Source organism: Danio rerio, chromosome 9, assembly GCF_052040795.2.
Source record: "Danio rerio strain M-AB ecotype USA chromosome 9, GRCz13ab, whole genome shotgun sequence".
Classification (NCBI taxonomy): Eukaryota; Metazoa; Chordata; class Actinopteri; order Cypriniformes; family Danionidae; genus Danio; species Danio rerio.
Genome location: NC_141029.1, coordinates 39380024 through 39398429, shown reverse-complemented (window position 1 = coordinate 39398429; position 18406 = coordinate 39380024). Strand labels below are relative to the sequence as shown.

Sequence of the window (18406 nt, the reverse complement as noted above, 5' to 3'; positions counted from 1 at the left end):
ACAATGTACTGGAAATATTCCTTTGAGATGTTGACCTGATAGCATCACATAGTTGTTGCAGATTTGTTGGCTGTACATGCATGATATGAATCTCTCATTCCACCAATTTACTAAGGAGCTCTACTGAGATGAGATAGAGAATGTAGAGGTCATTTGAGTGACAAACACACTATACTATTCAGGAAACAAATTTGAGATGATGAAGCATACCAAGAAAATAACCTCCACACCATTACACCACCATTAGTCTGAACCACTGATACAAGAATGAATATATACAGTATATCACTTACAAGAGGTTCTGACCCTGCCATTCAAATGTTGCAGCAGAAAATTAGGCACGACAGATCAGACCCCTTTCCAATCTTTTATTGTCCAGTTTTGGTGAGCCTGTGTGAATCGAAGCTTCTGTATTTGTTCAGTTATCTGACAAGAATGTCACTGTCACTTCTCTAATGTAGCTCATCTGCTTCAAGGTTAAGGACATGATGTGCATTCAGGGATGCTGTTTTATATATCTACGCTGTAAGGAGCAATTTTTTGAGTTTCTTTTTCCATTCTATCACCTCAAACCACTCTGGCCATTCACATACGACCTCTGGCATCATTAAGCCATTTTCATTGGATTTACATTTCATTTTTTTTTACCATTCTTTGTAAAACTCAAAATATGTACACACACACACACACACACACACACCTCCTTGCTGGTCAGTAGGGGCCCCTGGAACCCCTTCAATCTCTTCCTGTGGACATACTGAATGCTCAGGGGACATTTCACAGTATAACAAGACAAAACTCTGTCCTTTCTTTGTCATTTGAACAGCTCCTGAAACTGCACTGTCATCTCTACAAAATTCAGTGAGTCTGGTAACAGGAATAACCACACAATCCATCGACTGCGGAGCTCATCTCTGCTCCTGACAGCTTACTCGGGTCTCTGGGCCACCTGTCATTCAAATCGATGGAGTTAATTAAGTCACAATGCTTTTGAGAATATTTCATGCCAGAAGAAACTGCCAAGATCTGCCTGGCTGAAACGATTATGAACTTGCTTCTGTGTTTGTAGATGTAGATGATATAACTGCATCAGGAGCCCTTAAAAGATCATTTTACAATAGAGTGTTGGTAATATATGTGAAGTATAGTGGCCTATCAACTCTGTGTGTAGACACAAAAATTACAATAAAATTAGAATGAAACATTCACTGCATGAAAATTGCTTACTGATTGGGTGATGGATGCAGGGAAGGAATTGTATGTTGCGGAGGGCTTCTGATTAAGATTTACATTCACACTGTCATGTACTGTAGCTGTAAAATAGAGAAAACCTATGAAAACTTCCTCCTCCACCTTTCACTTGGTCAGTCCAATTTCTCTTTAACATTGAGATACTGGGCTTTATTTTATTGATCTAGGCGCAAAGTCTAACGTGCATGGCACATAAGTATTAAGGGCATGCCCGAATCCACTTTTGCTATTTTAAAGATGAAAAAATACTCTTTGCACTCTTGCATATATAGTCTAGCAGGGTTGTGCTTATTCTCTTAATGAGTTATGGGTGTGTTTTGAACATAACATGTATTAAACCAATGAGAGGCTCACCTCACATCCCCTTTAAGAGGAGTAGCATCACGCAATGGTTTTTACATGGCAAACTTTAAGTGGAAAAACTGAATGCTTCACTAGTGGAAAAACTCTTTACTTTCTCTTTACTTTATTTTTACTATTTACTCCTTTACTTTCATGGAAAAGGAAGCAGTGTTGTATACACTCCACTGAAGGCGTCTATTAGTTTACATGTTTAATTTCGTTTGTTAAGTGCAAAGATTTGTTTCAAAACTATGTCTAAATTCAATTTCAATTTCCAGCAAATGAATAAATGAACAGTTATAATGAAGTGTGGTCAAAAAAATGAGTTGTTTCTAAACACACGTCCTATGTGACCCATATGGTGATGCACATCTCTCCAAAACCCAAAAGGTGGATAAATCTAAGCTTGTTTATATTAAAATAAATATAAATATGCATATAATAAATAATACTGTTAATAATAATAACATCATAAAAATAAAAATTGTCATGAATAAACAATCAAACAAACAAAAACAGCACGTTGAAGAAGGTATGGAGGCAGTGGTTTTTTTTATTTGTGTAAAAAATAATAATTTTGTAACATTTTAATAATTAAATTTTGTAAAATTTTTAAATATATTTGAGTATTGCTGTACATCCTGTGTTTATTAACGCGTTTAAGGTGCACAACTAACGCGCTCTGCACTGGACTTTAGGCCAGGTTTTAGATGGTCATTGGTACAGTCTGATTCAGTTCCTCAAAATAGCAACATGCCAACACACCTCCTTTATAGACTGGCACACCCCTGAGTCCACAAAGTGACACAAATGGATTTGCTATTTAAACAACATAGTGCAAAACGTGAAAATTAGGTTTGCACTTGTCCGAAAATAACAACAATATGCGCCAAACACGTCTTGTGCCTTATTGTGCTGGGTTTATGATAGGGGCAACTATGTGCTGAGACAAATGTTTATACCATGTTCAGCGTTGAACATGCAAGCAATTCTGACTGAATTTGAGATTTTCCTTGTTATCATCTTATGTATTTTTTCTTGGTCACTCTTTATTTTGATGGTCCGTTTCTTGAATTTAAGTTACATTGCATCTACATGCAACTAATTCTCATTAGATTATAAGTAGACTATTAGGGTTGGGGTTAGGGTTAGTGTAAGTTGACATGTTGCAAAATTTCTTATAGTCAGTTAAATGTCAGTTGAAGGAGCAGTATCAGCAGATATTAAGCAGACAGTCTACTAATACTCAAATTGACGATAAAAATAAAGTGTTACTTTTTTCCTTTATAAATGGCCATCTTTTTAGAGAAGTTGTGAATTTGCAAAGATAAAGTATTCTAAAAATGAAAGAGGTCACATTTTATTTTGATGGTGTGTTGGTGTGGCTGAAAGAGTTGTCCCTTTGGCCACTTTTGAATGACCATGTTGCAAAGGCAGTAAAAACTGGACAGTTAAGCTGCCAGTAAGAAGAACTTACTGGCATACTTTTGCTCAGTCTTCTTTTTCAAATATTTCATCGAAGGGTTTATACTGTGCTTCAGAATGTATAATTTATGAATTAAGCTGTTTAAAAAGGCCTCTTTTACTGTTGTTAGGATAACTTGAGTGACCTTTAAATGTAATAAATAGTGGATTATTCACAAATTTTGATCTCCATTGTATTTAAATGATATAAAGGGCCACCGATATGTATATGTGATGCACTGTACATTACAGCATTTTATGTTTTTTGTGTGCTAATAGTTTATTTTCTTCCTTTCTTGTGATGCAGGAACAGCATTGCTGCCTCTGCAGTTTGCGCGTACAACCTCAGCGCAATCACACAGGCTTTCAACGGGCCCTTCCGCTCCCAGGAGAACCCTCGCTCCACGTGGCTGCCCACCCCCAACCCCATCCCCAACTTCCAGGTGCATCATTCCCCTTGTATCGCTTTTACATTTTGTTCTCTGTGTGTGTGTCTGGAACAAACAGCCGATAGATAAATTCTATCAGCCTGGCACTGTGAGAGTAATTGCTCAATACCAGCTGGGTGTACCTGCATGCATCGTAATTCACAGTTACTGTCTACTTTCTTATATAAAATGACATGGTGAGAAGTTACTTTTTTATTTGTGGATATATATTCACTGTCCTGCTTGACCTCTTCACTAATTAATGAGTCTGACCCTTATGACTCTCACCAGTGTGGGACCATAGATGAAGAAGGGCCTAATGAAAGACTTACCGAACGCAGTCTGCAGGACGCCCAGCGGCTCTTCCTCATGAACGATGTGGTTCAGCCAGTTTCTGTGGATCCACTGGTCTGGCAGGATGACGTCCGCTTCTCTAAGTTGGTTGTTGACATTGTACAGGGGCAGGACTCATTGCATCATGTCATGTACATAGGCACAGGTAGGCCTTCAGAAGTCTAAAGTTAAAGGGTTAGTTCACCCAGAATTGAAAATGACCTCATCATTTACTCTACCTCATGTGGTTTTAAACCTTTATGAGTTTCTTTCTTCTGTTGAACACAAAAGAAGTTATTTTGAAGAATGCTAGTTGCTAGGACCTATCGACTTCCTTTGTGGGAAAACAAAATACTTTGGAAGTCAGTAGATACGTTTCCATCTACCTATTTTGATGCGCATATTGAAAATGGTTGATGGAAATGCCAAGATGCTCAGCTTATAAGGATAAACTTTTTATTCGATAAGAAAAGATCAAAGATTTTTACCGTTGATATTTGCCAACAATTAATTCATAAGTCACCATTTTGATGGCTTTGACTTGTTGCATGGAAACTCTGCTTTTTCGCATGTTTTTTTATGTGATATTCCAGATTTGCGCATTAAGTTAATTCGCATTTTTGGATGGAAACCTATCTATTGATTCTTTATCAATTCCAATAATGTATTCTCATGCAGACCAATCTTGCCAATTTACTTTGGAAGAACAAACTTAAAATAACACACAATGCATATTTTCAACATTCATAAAATGATTTAGTGATGTTTTCCCCATTTCAATCTATATGATATTTGCTTAACTAAAACGCAGCATGAAACAGATACTTTGAACAATACAATTAAAACTAATTCTTATATCTATTTACACCTTAATTAAATAGTTTGCGTGAATGTTTACTTTCACAGTGTCATTTCCATGTGATTGTTGAACTCTTGACATAAACAAGTTAAATCTCTGAACTGATCTTCTTTTGTGTTCTTTTGAAAACTCAAATTTTTTTCAACAATTTTGAACAATTGAAGGCTGAGTAAATGATGACAAAACGTTTCATTTTTGGGCGAACTATTCATTTAAACTTAAAGAGTCTTTATGATGCATTAAAATAGTCATGTTTTGGTTAAGGGGTCTCCGATAACAGTCTGATATGCATGCATGGTCAAAAAACACTTTCATTCTCATATAACATGCATTATTTTACCTAATTATCCCAGCGACTCCCATATGATCCATTCAGCGATTCATTTGTTCCCAAAGCCCTCCTTAGCGTGATGCTAATCTATGCTGATTGTTATTGTTGCGTTTGGTTGACAGCGTTCAGCACGAGACAGTGAGAATTGCCCACCACCACTTATCAACAATTCTTAAGTAGTCAGTGCAGAGTGTATGTGTGAGCACAACCACATTTAAATCCATGAACAAATCGTTACACGGCACATTTTGAATGTGGTTTTTGACGCAATATAACAATTTAAAGAGTTACCCAGATACAGTACAAGCCGCGTGGAATGGTTACAAGAAACAAAACAAAATTAAATACATAATTTGCAAGCTTGTGTACTTTCACTTGTGAAATGGAGGAAGGAACTGATCCATGAACTGTGTACTGTAAAGTTTCTGTCAAGCTCTGACAAAGTCCCATACATCAATAGTCTTTTCTGATCCTTCCTTTAACAAATGACCGATGAATCACTCGTTATAAGCATGTAGATTGCACAAGGCTGGGGCTATAATGCTGAGGTATTTTTGCAAAAATAAACCTCAATCATTAACTCTTCACAATTTCATCTTTGGGTAGGGAAAATAACACTAACTTTCTCCCTCACACTTCAGAGCACAGTGTCTTTTGCTTTCTACAGTGTTTGTGGGCGGGGTTTAAACTGTCTCGGGTCTGCACACGCAACAAATGGGCTGGGCTTGAGTTCTGCATCACCATCACGCCGACACGACTAAAGATTCGTTACCCCAACGGTTCATTTGAACCACTCTGTTGACTCTTTTATAGATGAATCAATAGTTTTAAAGCATTGCGCTTTCAGATTTAAGCCTTAGCTGGATATTTCACTTCACATAGAGTTGTGTTACACACTGCATTGATGGTTATTTCAAAAACCCATAATAGGGGCTCTTTTATTACTTCTGTTTTGTGTTTTCCTTTTTGTAAAAACAAAACAAAGAAACACATGTAAATCATATGCCTGCAATTTGTTTTTACCACCAAATCCTTAAATAAATGCTATTATTTATGCAATCATGATTAATTATGCTTTGCCTTCTGTTTTGACTTAACAGAGTATGGGACTATTCTGAAGGCGCTGGCAACCACAAATAAGAGCCTGCAAGGTTGCTACTTGGAGGAGATGCAGCTCTTCCCTCCTGGATTGCAGCAGCCAATCCTGAGCCTTCAGATTCTCCATGGCGACCGGACTCTTTTTGTGGGCCTGAATGACAAAGTGCTCAAGATCCCTCTAGCGAGATGCTCCAGCTACAAAACTGAGTTGTGAGTCCCATGTTTTAATTTGTTCTCAAACAGCTTTCACAATTCATATCAAGGTAGTCATCATACATAGTTCAGCTCGCTGTTTAAATATTTAATCTTTAATACTAGTATCTATTGTTATTCCTACTAATGAAATACGTACAGTACTAGTCAAAAATGAATAGCTGATATGTCAATGACAGGTCCCCATAAAACACATTGCCAAATATTCAAAATCTGTTACTAATAACAACAGAATAGTTAGTATCTATATAATAGGTACAAATATGTAATTAAGAAGTACAAAAATATGTAGAATAAATATCTGAGTGAGTGCTTGTATCTAATAAATAACTAATTAATAAGTATTAGTATGTTTTTAAACTGTACTAGTAACTAAAAAATAAGCACTAGTAAGCAAGTAATAAGCTCCTGTACTTAATTTAAGAAATATTTATAAAATAAATAAATAAATAAATAAATACTTTTTATAGATTAAATGCCATTTTAATGGCCAAATGCCATTAAAAGCCATTTTAAGCTTGTCATAATTGTCTTACATTTACAGAATGTTTGAATATTTATTCTTGTTTTAGTTACCCAGATGATCCTGTGTAGATATGCATATGCGTCAATGTATAATTGGAGCATAAGGTGCACTCTTGGGTTGAAAAACAGTAGACAGCAACAGAATGGAACAGATTGCAGGGGTTTTGAAGGGTTTGACTATTTTTAACTTGACACGCTTTCTTAAAGACACAATGCTCATGGTGAGACAACAGGATGCAAAACACCAGTATAAATGTGTATGGCTGTTGCAGAGATGCACTGAAGTGGATAAACTCAGAAGTGCTAAACACAACAATATGCATATGACAAGTAAAAATATTGTTTCCTGAAATCTGGATAAGGTGTTAGAATAAAAACGACCCCCTACCAGGGTCACAAGTGCACTTACGCATTTGTAGATGCTTGTATGATTACATCAATTATGTTATGTTTCAGTAATGTATTGGTGTTGTTTACATTTAATTATTTTTAATGATTTGTAATTGGATGCATTAGTATATCACAGTTGGCAGGACTTATTAGTATATTACAAAACTTTTTACAGCAAAGCAATGCATGTAATTAAAATTAAATATTATTCTTTAGAAGAATAACAGAATAGATAGATGCTGTTGACTTTTTTACCAGTTGTCAGTGCCAAAGCATTCTATACATAAACAAAACTAACTAGTTTAGACATGAACTGTTGTGTAAAAAAATTTAATTCCACAAGGTAAAGTGTTGAACACATAAAGGGAAGGTGTAAAAGGGCATGGAAAGCCAAGACAGCAGCTGAATCTCTCAGTAGTTATTCAGCAACTCTCTGCCCCTTGTCATTGTAAATAAATATTGCAACCCATGCTTATTCTGAAAACGTGCCTCTATTTACATTTCTGAAGAGAGCAAAATATGCCCCAGGAGCTTCGTTTTTATGCAGTTTTTGTTTTTGCTAATCCACCAGAGGCCGCTGTGTACGCTTTTTGAGATCTCAGATTTCTCTCACGAGTACCATTTGTTCTTGTTGTTCTCGTGTGAATCCACCAGAGGCCGTTGTCAACTGACTGTTTGACTGACTGAATGACTGACCAATCGACTGACCCACACTCCTCTTTCCCTAAACCCAACCAATCATACCAAAAGCACAGATTGACCTTTCCCCCGACTCTTCTAAGCCCACAATTTTAAAAAGCAATACAGAAAAAGAAAAGCCCTCGTCTGATTTTTACCACATTTTCAGATTTTACCACATTCTGGCTCATTTTTTGGATTCTGTTTTTGTTTGTTTTTGTCTTACCTGCTTTCTGGAACCGGACTGTAACCCTGTTGTCATGGTCAACTCTTTTTTGCATCTCAAGTCCATTAATGTGCATGGCGAGCTATTTAACAAACTGAAAACATTGGGAAAGCCGTCCATTTATAGGTTAGCGGTCAGCTGTAAGCATTTGTTTTAAAAATAAAATGCAGCCATGCAAACTTCTGGCTACATAATTCACGATCTCCGGAAACGTATATAGGGCTACGTGTTCAGAATGAACCTATGTTGAAATATTAGCTACTTCAGTACCAACACCTACATTACCAGGAGAATGAAGATGAAACAAGGGTGGTCATTTCAGCAAGACAATGAGCCAAAGCCCAGCCAAAACTCACTACTGTTTTCACAACTGTGAAAATAAAGCTGCTAAAATGACCCAGCCAATCACATGACTTGAATCCCATAGAAAATAAAAACTAAAGATCAGAGTTAATATACAAAACCCACAGAATCCTAAAGACTTTTATACTTTATTCTCCATACAAGAAGTGTCTTGAAGCGGTCATCACCAAAATACCCTTTTATACAAAATATGAAATACATTTCAGTATTTTAGTACTTTCTCCTTGTGTCATTCCATTGTTATTACACATAACAAGTTTTTCTGAATTATTTTGTTTTGTTTCGTTTGTTTGAGTTTTTACCAAAAATTTGCTACAATTTCATGTCAACAGCATTTTTAGAAATATATTTACCAGGAAAAAATCATGATGTGTTCAATACTTATTTTACCCGTTATATATAGAGTATAATATAATTTTTAACTATTCAATTGTTCAACAAATTCAAGTCAACTAACTAAAGCATCACAAACTATTCCAAGTATATAGACAACTTGTTTGTACACATACATTTAGGCCTTTAGATTTCAGGATATCAGGCATAATACCTGCTTTCTCATTAGGCTGAAGGTGTTGGGTGACAGCAGACCCAGGTTGAGATTTATCAATGGCCCCTTTCACTTTAGTAAGAGCTCTCGTTACCCACCTCGGTAGAAATATACCCTTGATCTGTCATTGGAAAAAAAATTCCTCCTCACGGGTGACTGAAGCTGTAAGAGGAGCGGCGTTTGACAGCGGCCGTGTATTCTATCAAAGCTTTCCATCAACTTCCACTCCAAATGCAGGGTGGGGACAACAGTCAGGCTCAATTTGCCAGAGAGGCACATAGAAACGCTCTGTCCGCTGCATGCATGAAGGTGAAAGACTGAGTGTGGGTCTGGATGAAGGAGGGAGAGATAAAGGAAGCTTGAAGGGTTCAAAGGGAAAGGTAGCGTCTCGAATGAACGATTTTTAGTGAGGGCAAACATATTTGACTGCTCGCATGTGATTAGTCAGCACTTTGATTCCACTTCGCTCTGTTTCGCATACACAAAAACACACACAAACGTACGCGGCGGAGGCTGAGGGTGTTGCATACTAAATGACGTGTAGGTGAGATGTGAGAAATGGAGCGAAAGCAGACATTTCCAGCTCTATTTAAAACCCAGCAGGGAGGAACAATCACACCGGGCTCCAAGGGCAGGCCGGAGACGAAAGTCCTTAATCCGTAATTTCCCTTTGATTCCTGCCACATTCGGAGCACATTCACCTTTGAACACAATAGAGCAGCAGCAGCTTTGGCATTTTATTAAAGATGTACTCTCATATGAAACATTATGGAGGTGTGACGGGCCTTCTTATGAGCTGCAGTCAAGAGGTTTTTATTCACTTTCTAATGCACTGGTCAGCTCCTTCAAATCTGACTGAAATAGTTCATCAGATGGAGACCTTGTCTGTTATATTATTGAACATTTATGAAATACTGAATGAGTAGTTTTGTTTGTATAATACTTGAAAAAAAGATGTATCTTTAAAAAAAAAAATTTAAAAGTTATTGTTATGCTGATTTTTCTTAATGCAATAATATAAACCAAGCTTCTGATTTAGCTAAATCCAGATAATTTTAAGGTCAACTATTTTAAAAACACGATGTTTGACATGTTAATGCTTTAATAATATACACTCACCAGCCACTTTACTAGGTACATCTGTCCAACTGCCTGTTAACGCAAATTTCTAATCAGCCAATCACATGGCAGCAACTCAATGCATTTAGGCATGTAGACATGGTCAAGACGATCTGCTGCAGTTCAAACTGAGTATCAGAATGGGAAAGAAAGGGGGTTTTAGTGACTTTGATTGTGGCATGGTTGTTGGTGCTAGACGAACTGATCTGAGTATTTCAGAAACTGGATCTACTGGGATTTTCATGCACAACCATCTCTAGGGTTTACAGAGAATAGTCCAAAAAACAGCAATTATCTGGTGAGCTGCAGTTCTGTGGGCGCAGATGTCTTTGTCTTGGTTTGAGCTGATAGAAAGTATCCCTCGTTACAACCGAGGTATGCAGAAGAGCATCTCTGAACGCACAACCTTGATGTGGATAAGCTACAGCAGCAGAAGACCACACCAAGAGCCACTCCTATCAGCTAAGACAGGAAAATGAGGCTACAATTCGCACAGACTCACCAAAATTGGACAATAAAATTGGACAATAGAAGAATGAAAAAATATTTTATCTGATGAGGCTCAATTTCTGCTGTGACATTCGGATGGTAGGGTCAGAATTTAGCATAAACAAGAAGAAAGCATGGATCCATCCTGCTTATCAAGGGTTCAGGCTGGCGGTTGTGGTGTGATGGGGTGGGGGATATTTTCTTCTGATGGCTAATTCTAGCAGGATAATGCATCATGTCCTAAAGTGTGAATCTACTCAGACTGGTTTCTTCAACAAGACAGTGAGTTCACTGTACTCAAATGGGCACCACAGTCACCAGAGCTCAATCCAATAGAGCATTTTTGGGATGTGGTGGAATGGGAGATTTGAATCCTGGATGTACAGCTGACAAATCTGCAGCAACTGTGTGATGCAATTATGTCAATATGAACCAAAATCTCTGAGGAATATTTCTAGTGCCCTGTTCAATGCCCCAAATCTATGCCACGAAGGATTAAGGTCTAATGGCAAAAGGGCGTCCATCCTGGTACTAGTAAGGTGTACCTAATAAAGTGCCCGGTGAGTGTATAATATATCATTTATATAATTTAAATCATTAATATGTATAATATATTACCTAATTGTCACTTATTTATATTTCATGTAAGATCTTTACTTTGTATTAAATCACTTTCTATTATACATTGTACAAAGCACTGTAGAAATAAAAATACATTGAATAGAATAGAATAGAATAGAATAGAATAGAATAGAATAGAATAGAATAGAATAGAATAGATTAGAATAGAATTGATTTGAATTGAATTAATTTGAATCAATGAATAAATGTCTCATTTTATGCAAGTTATGGCCTAAACCAGGGGTGCCAGAACTCGGTCCTGGTGGGCCAGTGTCCTGCAAAGTTCAGTTCAGACACATGGGCTAGCTAATCAAGTTCTTATTAAGCTTTCTAGAAACTTCTATACAGGTGTGTTGAGGCAAGTTGGAGCTAAAATCTGCAGAACACCGGCCCTCCAGGACCGAGTTTGGACACCCCTGTCCTAAACAAATATGAAAAATAATGATTAGGTCAATGTTTCTTTTATGGAGCACATAAATCCAATAGACCATCCACATTTATGAGATCTTTACAGTCTTCGTAACTTCGAATGTTTGTAAGAAAGAGATGCTAACACTTATTTTACCTTTTTTTTTTTTTGTTTTTTACCAGAGCTTATGTTTATCACCGGACACCTTGCAATATTGTTTTTAGAATAAATATATTTAATAGAAAGGACAGTTCATGTCTGATAATAGCTAAACCTGGAATATGACAAGTCTGATGAGATATTCTAATATTCTTCTTGTCCAGGTTTTCTTTTGATACCTCATTTTATAGCACCAGACATATGGTTTGTCATTTAGTACGATGCTCTTGGATAAAAGCAGCCTGAAGAAAGTTTCTGTAGGTCAAATGCAAATAAGGTTTTGAGTCTGCATCAGTGATGTGAGAGACAAATTCTGCTTTGCCCTTGTTGTGAGGAAACAAATCAAATCAATGCAAACAAAAAAGAATTGCAGGCTTTTGAAAATGTATTGGCTTGCCGTATAATTACTTTAAAATCATTCTGCTGCTGTTGTTCACAGTCGCTGCCCTTTCACAGCTACGCCTTTATACAGATGAAAAGAGACAAAGAGAACATTCCCAAAGTCTTATTGGGAGAAGTGTTTATTAATGACTTAATCTACATTGTTGGTGGCTCTGGCATGAAAGCGGCGCGATAATTAAGTTTGATCCCTCGAAACACTCTTTTCTGCTAATGTTCATGGCCCTTAGCCTCTTCCCTCTGCTACAGAAAACTAATTTACTCTGATCAGCCAAGTGATTGTTTGACGGGCTCTAAAGGGACCAAACAGCGAGACCAGATCGAAAGACTTAAAGACGATGATTTCTAATCAAAAGTGAAACGCATGTGGCAGTTGATTGGTTGGATCTTTACTGATACTTTCAATGACAGAACAGTGGCTGAGCATGATATACAGCTGAAGTCAAAATTATTAGCCCTCCTGTGATTTTTTTTTTAATTTTTTTATATATATATATATATATATATATATATATATATATATATATATATATATATATATATATATATATATATTTAGAGCAAGACATTTTTCACAGTATTTCCTATAATATTTTTTATTCTGGAGAAAGTCTTATTTGTTTTATTTCAGCAAGAAACAAAACAGTTTTTATTTTTCACAAACCAGTGTTTCCACTATAATTTTTTCCAACTGTGGCAGCAGGCCTTTATTACACAGATCTACTAAATACCTATGGAGTTATTTCAATGACAAATATCATGTGCGCAGTATTACTAGTCGAGATCGCATTTATGTAATAGTCTACGAGCATGCGAATCTCTTTGTTTGTGTGCCGATTTTCTCTGCTCGTGCACAAAACTTCTTGCACGCCCCCTCAAATATACCGTAGGCTGCTCAAGTGCATCTTCTTGTGCTGTCTCAACTAAACACTGCTGAAGTGCGATTTAGTGCGTTTATGTAACGAGTATGTCTCCAACATTTATTAGATTTGCTAGGAATAATTATGAATGTCTCTAATAGACCGACAGAGCGGTATTAATGCATCCTGAAGTAAAGTGTAACGGCTATACAGTATGTCCTGTTTGCTGGCCGCACGCATCACACACCTGTCAGTCAGTCAGCCAGTCAGTCAGTCAGCACGTAACCTTAAAGTGTGAAACAGATAAACCAAAGCTCTACTACAGCTACAGAAAAGTCTGTGCTGTAATAATTCACTTACCTTTTAATACGTTTAGGTGCGATTATCACCCAATATTGAAAAAAAAGCAGGACTGAATGTTTTGAATGAAAATCTGTAATGTAGCCGTGGCAGAATCAATTTTGGCGTGGCGCCGTGCCATGGAAGAATGAATGTAGCGGAAACCATGCAAATAATTTTAAGGTCAATTTATTATTTTATTTCAGATCGACTTAACTCTTTGTGAAAACATGACATCTTAAGTAAGAGTTTATCTGTTGATCTGGTATTGTAAATATTTTTAACAGTACTCCAACAAATGAGATATATACTGTGGTAAACTACCAACTAAAGCTTTAAAAAAAAAAAAAGATATGTGGTTATGTCCTTAACTGTAATGACGTCCATTCTGTCATTTTATATAAATTACAGTGATGTGTGCATGCACTTGAACCAGTGAGAAATCTTAAGGCACTATAATTAACAATATACAATTTTTTTCAAACATTACGAGATGTGTGCACATAATGCTGATAAAAATGTACTCTCAACTATATTATTAACCAACATAGTCTCATTCTAAAAAAGTACCCTATATACATTTCTGGAGATCACAAATTATGTAGCCTGAATGCTATGGGATGGTATAACGCGGTTTCTTTTTCCGCTTACCAGCTGACCGTTTACCTCAGTATGAATGGCTTTCCCGATATTACCAGTTTGTCTAGTGGCTTGCCGCGTACGTCAGCAGACTTGAGACACAGAGAGCAGTTGACCTTGACGACAGGGTTAGATTCTGACAAAGAACAGTTCCAGAAAGCAGGTAAAACTAAAACAAAAGCCAAAAGATAAAATAAACAAGTAATTAACGGTGGGAGAATGTGGTTAAATCTGAAAACGTGGTACAAATCAGGCTGAGCATAAGCTTTTCTTTTTCTGCACTGCTTTTGAAAACACTGTCAGTTGGGTTTAGGGACAGGGATGGATGCTGGTCAATGGATGCTTTTTAAAACATTATTGGCTGGGTTTGGGGAAGGGGTTGGGTGTGGGGAATCTGTCAGTAAGTCAAACAGTCAGTCAGTTAGTCTGTTGATAGCGGCCTCTGGTGGATTTACACGAGATGAGCAGGCGTAAATGGCACTCTCGAGAGAAATTTGAGATCTCAAGAAGCGTACATAGTGGCCTTTAGTGGATTTGCTTAAAAAAACGTACCTCCTGGGACATATTTGGCGCTCTGTAGAAATGTATATAGGGGAACATTTTCAGAATGAGCCTTTTTAGGGACAAATAAATACAGGGGGAGGCTAATAATTCAGACTTTAACTGTAAATTCACCCTTTACAAGTATGTGCCAAAGGACTGAATATTAAATATGAAAACTGCATATTTTCAAAAACAACTGCTCAACTAATTGGTCTTAGAGAAGTGCTGAATAATTAGTCTGGTTTTAGTTTCAATAGTTCCTGGAGCAGCCAACAGTGTTTTGCAAAAAGTATTAAGAAAAAGTTCCAATATAGGGGACAATTTGAGAAAAAAAAAAAAACTAAAGTCCATCCTTTACCACTGAAAAAAATAGCTACAGTAAACTCTGTAACGGTATGGGTGTTTCCCAGTCATGGGTTGCAGCTGAAAAGGCATCCATTGCATAAAACATATGCTGGATAAGTTAGCGGTTCATTCCACTGTGGCGACCCCTGATTAATAAAGGGACTAAGCCAAAAAGAAAATAAATGAATAAAAACACCAAAACCCACAGTCAAAACTAAAGCATGATCTAGCATCATAAGGCATGACAGCTCCTCACAGCTTAATTTTCATCAAATTAATTATGGTGTCTATTTGACTAAGGTCTATTGAGGAATTATTTTACATTCAACAGCCTAATTAGTGGCGCGGTGCTGACAGTTTTGATGATGAGATGATGATGGTTGGAATGTGGCTTTGAGGTTACAAACAACTTCCTCAGGCAAAGCAAACAACACAAACCACAAGCTTTACTCGGAAAACCACAAAAATGTTTTTACAGATTTTCTTTCCCACTACTTCTCATGTGGCAAATCCAAGTGTTCGCATGAAATGTTCGGTCAGATTAAAGTGCAGTTTAAGATTGATTGGTTGACTGATTGATGTCACACATCACAGCGGCACACATAACATAGAATACAATTACAACTATACCATAAAATAAACTAACAAAAGAAATCAGCAGCTATAGTCCGTTTCAATGCTTAATTTTGAAAGCTATATACTATACTCAAAAAATTATGTTTGTAGCTTTTTCAAACTATATACGTAAAATAAGCTGGAACAACAGAATTCTTAAGTTTTTTTTTTTTTTTGGGACAACTTAATTGTTCAATACACTTAAATTTATAAACACTTTAACTTAATTTCTTCATGTTACCCAACACAAATCGATTGTCTGAAACCATCATTTTTGACAACAAAGTGCGGAGCCAAACACAAGTTTATTAGCAAGAATGGTCAGACAGGCAACAGTCAACACAGGGGCTATGGGTATATGCAGATAATCCAAATGGCATAGTCATAAATAGGCATACGGTCATTACAGGTGGCAGGCAGAATAAACATAAAAACAAGGCAAAGGTCAGCAACAGAAGGACAAGAATGCATCGCAATGTTCACAGACAGTTAAACAAAACTGGTGTGTGTGTGTGTGTGTGTGCTGTTTTTAAAGTCCATGTAATCAGTTCTGAACAACTTTAGCTGTCTGTGTTAGCAATCAACGGAAAACTGGAACTGGTTTGAGTGTGTGGTGCATGACAGGATTTGTAGTCCATATGGTGATAGTTTGTAGTCCTGAGCAAAAGTGAATGATTCTAGTGATCTACAAGCCTGGATCTCTGGTGATTGTGACACAGTGTATGCATGCTATATAGTCTTCTGGCTTTAGGAAGAAAGTGCTTGCTATCATTTTTTGTCTGGACTTTATAATATTATTTAAAAAATGAATGTATATTAAGAAAATGTTTTTGAAACAATATAATTTCCACTAATTAGTTGTTGTAGTCAACTAAAAGTGTAAAAAATAAAATACATAAAATGTATCTTACATGCAAAGTAATGTACATTGTAAAATTGTACATTTGTCAGAATTGAGCTAAATATAATTGTCATATTTTTAAAAAGCAACACTTTTTTTCATTGATACTGCTGCTTTGTCCTCGTTTATTTTTATTTATTTAGTATTTTCATAATTATATATTTTTTTTAAAATCGAATAAATGTTAATCAAAAGGATCCTGAATAAATGGTTCACAAAAATATTAATTAGCAACGCTTTGTTTTATATTGATAAGAAGATGATGTTTCTTGAGGACTAAATGAGCACATTAGAATAAAGTATGGCTCTGAGACTGGAGTAATGATGTTTAAAAATACATTAAGTTGTAATCCTGTACTCACTCTGAAATTAACAATTTGTTAAATTGTACTAATTGTGTAAATAATCAATTTTGCAATGTACTGCTTGATTAAATGCATACATGTACAGTATTTACATTGTAAATAATTCCTGTAATTACATACACTGTAAGAGCCATATTTTGATTTAATAATATTTATTTATAGTGCTCTGATTCATGTACAGTTTGCACATGTTGATATGTTTAGTTGTGTACATTTGTTGATTTTACCCCTACTCATTTGTTTGTAATGGTTTATCTTGTTAGACTGTTTTAATTTATATTACAATATAGAAAAGTGACAGAAAGAAAGAAAGGAAGAAAGAAAGATGGAGCAACACCAAGTTTATTGTTATTGCTTGAAATTTCAGTAAACATCTTTAATCTGAAAGAAACCTTAAAGTTAACCCTAAAAGTTAATTTATTGCCCGACTGATTTTTGAAATTCTCATAGTACAGCCATAATACACTGCTGACCGTCCCTTACACTTTAACCCATCCCTAAACCTACTCTACTACTAGCCATAGACCTGTCCCTAACCTTATCCTCAATAACCCCGGAAGTGATTGTACGTTGTATTTTTTTTAAAAATGTAAATACATGTAAGGCCACTTAATAAAAAGTGGGACCTAATGTTTTGCTAAATTTGTTGTTAATTGCTTAATTTGTCTGTCTTGGTGGGCATATATAATGAAACACTTAAAAATAAAATAAAAAAAGGTTTTTTTTTTCAAATAAAAGCTTACCCACCCATTAGCAGATCAATATTATGACAAACTGCAGTTTTAATCACAAATCAAAGAAATGTTATGATTCATTTCATTTTTATTTTTTTTTATTTTTTAATTGCTGGTTTGATTCTCCTCAGGAAGCAATGGTGATCCATTACTATTGTGCGCGTAACCTTAGTATCCACCAGCGTAATTGTCTCTCTAATAATGCTGCGTTCACGTTGTGTTAAAATTAGTGCAATTACAAGCTGACAACTTGAGATTTTACCCTGACCTGTTCACATCCTTAGAAATTATCTCTATGGCAACCTTCATAATACCAAAAAGGCTACATGTGTGGATGTGTTGTTGATGACAGAAAAATATTTAATGATTACATGTATATGCTTTCGAAAAATCTGTATGAGAAAGCTACTGTCCCAATGGCTGTAATAAAATCACTTAGAAAAATATATATAGACATTAAATAACCACATTTAAATATTAATTCATAAAATGCAGTTTCCAACTTGCACAAAAGCACATAATCACTGTGATTTAAACTGCATAATTGCTCTGTGCTAGCAAAATATTTAATCACTAGATCAGCATGCTTTCAAAAACTGAGAATGAAGTGCTGCAGCTAACACTGGCTTAAAACCACAAATCAAATAACGTTACAGTATATAGATGTATAGTACAGTACCTAACCACAATACCAAAATAGCTCCATGTGTGGATGTGTTATTGATGACAGAAAAATATTTAATGATTACATTAATATGCCTTCGAAAAATCTGTACGAGAAAAATAACGTCCCAATGGCTGTAATAAAATCGCATAGAAAT

General features: G+C 36.0%; 1 protein-coding gene across 3 annotated transcripts in view; it reads left to right on the top strand.

The window, feature by feature from the left end:
* Positions 1–18406, top strand: part of sema5ba (sema domain, seven thrombospondin repeats (type 1 and type 1-like), transmembrane domain (TM) and short cytoplasmic domain, (semaphorin) 5Ba) — a 273670-nt gene that overhangs the window by 196765 nt on the left and 58499 nt on the right. For all 3 annotated transcript variants that reach the window (XM_087268166.1, XM_087268164.1, XM_087268165.1), the window contains exons 10-12: positions 3365–3500; positions 3777–3984; positions 6109–6316. In XM_087268166.1, coding sequence (XP_087124292.1) covers positions 3365–3500; positions 3777–3984; positions 6109–6316 — 552 coding nt within the window. The remainder of the gene's footprint in view (positions 1–3364; positions 3501–3776; positions 3985–6108; positions 6317–18406) is intronic.